The sequence below is a fragment of the Cariama cristata genome, unplaced genomic scaffold (assembly GCF_000690535.1).
Source record: "Cariama cristata isolate BGI_N322 unplaced genomic scaffold, ASM69053v1 scaffold11184, whole genome shotgun sequence".
NCBI lineage: Eukaryota > Metazoa > Chordata > Aves > Cariamiformes > Cariamidae > Cariama > Cariama cristata.
In genome coordinates this window covers 64,522-71,566 of record NW_009613575.1, presented here as the reverse complement: position 1 = coordinate 71,566, position 7,045 = coordinate 64,522, and the positions used below count along the sequence as shown (strand labels likewise).

The window sequence follows — 7,045 nt, the reverse complement described above, 5'->3', positions numbered from 1 at the left end:
CACCACTCTCTGGGCTCAGCCATTCAACCAGTTTTTACCCAGCCCATTGACCACCACTCTCTGGGCTCAGCCATTCAACCAGTTTTTACCCAGCGAGGCGTACGCCCATCCAAGCCATGAGCAGTTTCTCCAGGAGAATGCTGTTGGAAACAGTGTCAAAGGCTTTACTGAAGTCTAGGTAGACAACATCCGCAGCCTCTCCCTCATCTACTAAGTGGATCACCTTGTCACAGAAGGAGATCAGGTCAGTCAAACAGGACCAGCCTGTCATAAACCCATGCTGACTGGACCTGATCACCTGGTTGTCCCGTACGTGCCGCACGATCTCACTCAGGATGATCTGCCCTGTAACCTTCCCTGGCACCGAGGTCAGGCTGACAGCCCTGTAGTTCCCTGGTTCCTCCTTCTGGCCCTTCTTGTAGATGGGCATCATGTTTGCTAATGCTGATAAATGATGGAAAGTGGCTTGGTTACTTGGTTATTTTGCTTGGTTATAATATCATCAGACTGAGAGAAAAAAAATCTTGATAATTTGGCCACTGCCTGGTAAGAGTAGAAATGTGAATGAAAATGCATTTGCCCCTTTTTGCAGGCAGAGTTTATTCTCTCAAGTCAATTAAAAATATTTTCTTCTGTGATTGCCTAAAGGCATTTCTCTGTGTCCTGCATGTTCTGGCTATTTTTTTTTCAGGTATATTTCCTGGGGTTTTTCTGTAACTAGTTCCAGCTTGGACACTTACACTACGAGTGCAATTCTTCTTGCCTAACTTCAGCCACCAAACAATTAGATGCCTGGATCAGAGTTATCTGATTTCCGTACAGTGGAGATGCAGAGTCAGTACCTCTGCAGTTCATCCCATTGTAAGAGATGGCTTGTTGTCAAAGGAAACATGCTTTGTTTAAGGAATCTGGGTAGTTACGTTAACGCTGAAGTTTGCTGAGGGGAATCCTAACTACTTATGCTGCTGCTTTTGATTTCAATGTTAAATTAAAATACACTTTCCTTTTTCAGGACAGATGGTCAATATAGAACAGGTATAATTTAGAGTGAAATAGCCCCATATACTACTATTGTGTGTTATGACTTGAATAATTGTATGTGTGTGATGCTTGGAGGTCAAGGTCAGTTTGGAGCCATGTTAAGTATTCCATAAACATGAAAAGATCACAGCCTCCTCTGATGAATCAGCCATGTGCCTGTATTCTACACCTGACCTAACATGACTGGTGCTCAGTTAAAGCCAGACATACATACCCCTATGTTTTAGCCTGCATATGTGCATCTGATAAGAAGACCAAAGGTTTACAGCGTAGTTTTGCAAGGTGCTGGCAGAAGTAGTTTCTTCCCCGCGCTCCTGTTCCTTCATTTTCACTACTTTCTTGATTTGCCATCAGTTCGGTTATGCCAGCTTGAAGGGCTGCACTGTAAACCAGGTGATAGAAGTAATTAGAGTTAACCCCCCCCCCCCAAAAAAAAAAAAAAGAGAGAAGGATATTTGTAGCTGGATCAGTGCCGCTCATCCTGCTGCCCTACAAAAAACTGTCAGTGAAACAAGGAGGCACTACGTTCCAGAACAGGGCTGGGTGTGAGCAGCTGGGATTTAAAACTCCTTAGCATGAAGCATTTGATGTCCAGCTCCCCATACCATAAAATTCAGCTCCATTGGCTAATTTAGCAACTAATTTTTGCTAAGGTTTTGTGTTCGGTTATTTTCCTTAAATGCAAAAACCTCTGTATAGTTAACAACATAGAGGAGATAAGAGGACTGGAGAAATGTCACAGTCTGACTCATCTTAGTTTGTCACACAACAGACTCGTTGCAATCAGTGGCCTTGAGAATTTACCTATCAAAATACTCAATCTGGTAAGAAAGAAGTAATTCTAGTTGTTTTCCTGTCTGTCTTTTCTCAATATGTTAATGCCTTCATAAATGTGAAGGTAATTACATAACAAATTTTCAGAGCTGCTTGTGATACTGGACACATTTTTTTATTAATACAGGCTCACAGAATGATCCAGGTGGGAAGGGAGCTGTGGAGGTCATCTGGTCCAGCTTCCTGCTCAGAGCAGAGCTGTCTTCAGTGGAGGTTGCTCAGGGCCTTCCAAACCTGGGTTTTGAATTTCTCCAAAGATATTTTGCATTCGATCTGGATAGGTTTTGTTGTTGCTTAGGTGATGTGTAAGAAGTTACTTGCTCTGCAATTCCCACAATGAATTTTTTTTTTTTAAAGTACATTTCCTCATAAAGTTGTGTTCATGATCTCAGTGAGCTAGGACAGGAGAGGGAAAAGTGAGGAATGAGAATCCTGCATTCGTTTTAGAAAACAAGTCAAGTTTAGCATGCAAATCTGATATATTATTAAAGGATCTTTGTTTAATTTTTTAAGGATCTTGTAATGAGATTGGAAGCTTTATATTGCCAGCTTTGCATCAAGATATCTAGAGTACATTTGTTTAAATACAACTTTTCTAGGTTATATTTCTAGATGCTTTGGTGGGATTTATCTTGTCTGGCTTCAGGTTTCTGCGGTGTAGACAACTGCACCTGAGCTAGTTGTTCTCTGCTGCCTCAAAAGTCAGTGAAGAGAAACGGACACTTAAAATACTTCATTATCGTAATCCAGCTGCTGACACCTGCATTAACACAAGATGCATCAGACTTGGAAGTGCCTGCTTCTCTCTGTTGTTTATGAAGATAGCCAAGGATAACTAGCCCAAATATAGACCTCAGCCTGTCAATGCCTACACTTGTTTGCAGGCATCTTGCTCTTTTACAGGCCTTGGGAAGGCATTTATCTCAGTGTTCCTCAGTTCCATGTTAGTAAAATGTCCTTAATCATACCAATGCTTTCTCCTAAACCATTTTGAGATACTTCATAGGAAGAGCCATCGATATAGATGTTGCGCAGAAACACAAGCAAAAACTACTTTTAATGCAATTCAGTTGCTATAAAATACAACAGGCTACTTCTTAATAGGTTTTAGTTTGTAATAATAATTTTAAAAATATTCAATGGGATTTTAAAAAAGAGTACCAAAAAACCCATGCATAGAAATATGCTCATATTTGCTACATTAGATTTAAGTGCCTACATAAATATTTTAGGTAAACCGAATTAATCCCTTATCAGGAATAGAAATATTCTTTCCCAATCCTTTTAAAATTTAAAAATTTTTCTTCTGTTCTGTAGTAATTGATATAGAAAAGAGTAGCTAAGGTCTGTACCCATCAAGGCCTGATTGACCCTTGTGGTTATTACTGCTTTGATATTCAGGAAAGGTATTCACATTTAAAAGTGGACAGTAGTATATTTTGAATAATATATTAAAATAATGCATTTTTTAATGCACTTATATTTCAAATATATAATGCCTTCAGTAGCTTTCAGTTATGCCTTTAGTAGCAATAAAACTGAATTTTGCCTTGTTTTTAGTGAATAAGATTAAGTCAGATTGGCAAAATCATGTCTAAAATTTCTGTAATGAACTATAAGAGTATGACAACCTAAATGACAGGAAGATCTTTTCTCTAAATACTTTCTTCAGGGAGAACTACAATAAGTTGCTCAACCATTGTGTGCACCAATTTCCTCATCTGATAAAAGGCCTAATAATAATTCTGTTAGTAATGGTTATCTGCTCTGTAAAGTGTTTTGGAGGTTGTGTTAACAGCTAAGCCTTGTTAATATGAACATGTTCTTCAGTTTTGATTCTTACATGCTGATATGATTAATTATACAACTGCTTGTCTTTTTTAATTAGCAAAGTAGATAGTCATGTGGAAATTATGTAAATAGACAGATTTTAGCATAGCATTTTCTTTCATTAATTAGAATAAAATGCAGTTCCTTTTTCATGGGAGCAGTCATTCTCTCTTCCCATTGATTCAGCTTTCTTTTCCATTTTCCCTTGAGCTTTTTAGGTTGAAAGAGTAGTAAGGTCTGAAGTTTGGAAGAAAAGCTTCAAAAACTGTAAATACTGCCTAGCTATACCAAAGAGCCTTTATTCTGCTTATGTTTGCAAAAAAATAAGAAATGCAGCTCTAATGAACTGGACTCTTAGGAATTTTATGCTTTGCAAAAAAGGTCCTCTACACAAATCCTTTTTATTCACAGAATTTTATGTGCACCTCTTGCATAGCCTTTTGTAACTAGAACTCTGAGCTGTATCCTATTAAACAGAGGTATAACGAAGAACAGGAAGAGAAGAGGGAGCCTTCATGCTATTAATAACCTAATTAAACATTTAAAAGTCAGGAAAAATGTCAAGGACAGACAACTGGATTAATATTAGAGTCAGCTGGCTTATTTATTTCCATAGTTCCTAAATATTTATTAATAGAATATGAGGCATCTAAGCTTTCAGCACAAGGTGATGCTGACGGAAAAATAGCACTTGCAAGGTTATGCAGAAAGAATCATGTTGAGAGGCCATCTGGGTACATGTGGCCACTGGGACAAAGATGAGTACAGAACCTACCATGTTATACCGATTTGGAGTTCATAGCAGAAACGAGGATATGATTTGTGAGGCCTTGAGAAATGAAGCCATGTGGTGTCCAGTGATAAATGTATGTCTTCTATCTTGTACCTCGTTTGGAAGGAATGTAAAACAATGGTAGGTGGTTATGGGCTCTCAAAAGCTTGGGTCACTTCTTGTGTTAGAATCTCGATAGACTTACAGTAAGGTGGGTTTGTTGTGGTTTGTTTTAACATTTCTGTGCATGCTGTTGCTGACAGTAAATAAAGTCTGCCTTCACTTAGTATGCATTAAGATAAACTTGTGTATCCTAGAGATATTTTTATAGGCTGCTTATAGTTCAAAGAAGACAGTACTATATTCTTCTACCTTGATATTTTCATTATTTATTCTGTAAATATAAGTGTAAATATAACCATGATTACAGAGGGAAATTCTACATATTTATGTGTATATGTTCTATAAGTTTATGTGCATATCTATTTTCTAAATTTTGAGTTAGATAGTGACAAAAGTATCCTTTAGCCAGTATCAGCTTTAAAAGAATGTTTTATTGCTGTTGTCTCTCACTGCTATTCAAGGTGAGTTGCAGATAAGTTGATCAGAAGATAGTTGATTCTTTTATCCTTGAGCAGTATGGAAAGCTGTAATATGTCATCTCAAGATGAAGATGGGGCTAATGCATAAAAGGCCTATTTGTAATAGGATTCTCAATAATAAAGTGAACTCTGTTCTTCCTCAAAAATGTTGTTTTCCATCTATAGAACTTTATCAACAGTTTATATGCTTTCATTTCTTCTTAGAGCTCTAACCAGATTGAGAAGATAACTGGGTTGGACAGCTTGAAAACTCTACAGAAGGTAGATCTATCTAGCAATAAAATAACTAGTCTACAAGGCTTGGAGGAACATGATCTACTAGAGGTGATCAACCTAGAGGATAACCAGGTATCATACTTAATATTGATCTCAGCTTTTTCTAAGAATGCGTTTGGTATTTTTTTTCCCCTAAAATTCAATCCTTTAAGGCTTAATCAAAAAGATCTTACAAGAAACTAGTATTAGAAAATATGACATTTTTTCCTTTAGTATTTCAGACCAATGCTGTTTCACATGTTGATTGATAGTGTACTCCTCAGGTTATTTAATATCTCTAGATAGGTTTATCTTTATGTAGGTACCACTTCTGTAGTGTTTAGTGCTCACATACATAAAGAACTAACAGTTCTCCCTTGAGTGGATAAGATAGGGATGAGTACGCAGCTTTTTCAGCTTGATTATTCTTGAGGAGCTTTACTTACATCACAGCTTTTCTACTGCCAGGCCTCAGGAGGGTTTGCTAATATCTCTCAGCCCAGTTTTATGACCACAGATTCTTCTGAGCTCTCAGCTGGAAACTTCCTGTGCGGCAGAACTGCATGTACTCTATTATAAAGTGGCTTTTGTTAGGCAGCAGAATTTTCACTGGAATTACAATGATACAATCCAACTCATTTGTATTTGAATTTTAAAACCGAAGCCATTTATATATAATATTTTTGATACTGATCTTCCAGGGTCCTTAACTGAAAAAAAAAGGTCAATTCATGAATCATTTTGACATCAAAGACAGATCTGCATGTGAAAAAAAAATCTAAGTAAATAAGAAATAAAATTATAAACCAGGAATTGAACATTTTCTGTCATTTTTCCCCACTTGCAACATACATTTACAGGATTTAATTCAAGACACTATGAATTATTTTTCTCACACTGTGTTCAGGCTGACATTTAAAGGTACATCAATTGCACAAGACAGGAAACTAACTAATAGTATGGTTGCTATTAGCATCAATAACACCACTTCCATTGCCTCATATAGTTTCCACTGTTCTTTATGGCACGCAAATCTATTAATTTTACCTCATCAAAATTTGCCTATTTTAATGATGTTATTGAAGCTGTTTAATGAGTCACCATTTTTGAACATTTCCTTCTGAAGAATAATTTAAAAATAATTTTAATTAATTAACAGAGAAAGATCTGAGTCACTTCAGCGTACTACCACCCAGAATTATCTTAAATGCTTGATTTTTCAAAAATGATCACTACAGGTTTATCTGCAAACCATGTCTCTCATGTACACATTCAGTGATTTTCAAATGTTGATGGTTGGCGTTCTATGATTTATTTAGGAAATCCACCCAAATGACATTTAACTTGGTCAAAACTGTTCTGCAGTGGGCTTCTTGTTATCTCAAAATGAATATTGGATAGGCTATGGTTGAGATGTATGTTTAATTTAGACACGCTACATGAGTATTTTAGGGATAGAATCTGAAGTCTTCTAGGTTCAGTCTTTCAGCAGTGGAGGAAAACCAAGTATCCTTACAAAGTAATTAATCCCAGCCTACCATGGATCAGGTGACCTCTGGAACTGCCCCTCTCCACCGGTTATAAAGTAAGGTTAGGTGACCGACTTGGGCTAACTTAACAGATGGCTAAAATGAGGCAACGTGAATCTTGTTTGACCCATTTTGATTTTATTGAGAACCTTACAACTGTTCATTCGGGGTCTAGCAGGAAT

The 7,045-nt window shown here is 37.0% G+C and overlaps 1 protein-coding gene across 1 annotated transcript in view; it reads left to right on the top strand.

Moving 5' to 3' along the window:
- Window positions 1-1,740: 1,740 nt before the first annotated feature.
- LRGUK (leucine-rich repeats and guanylate kinase domain containing) overlaps window positions 1,741-7,045 on the top strand; it is a gene marked incomplete at its 5' end in the record, with an annotated part of 44,857 nt that continues 39,552 nt past the window's right edge. The window contains 2 exons of the mRNA XM_009699083.1: window positions 1,741-1,865; window positions 5,284-5,427. Of these exons, the coding sequence (XP_009697385.1) occupies window positions 1,741-1,865; window positions 5,284-5,427 (269 nt within the window). The remainder of the gene's footprint in view (window positions 1,866-5,283; window positions 5,428-7,045) is intronic.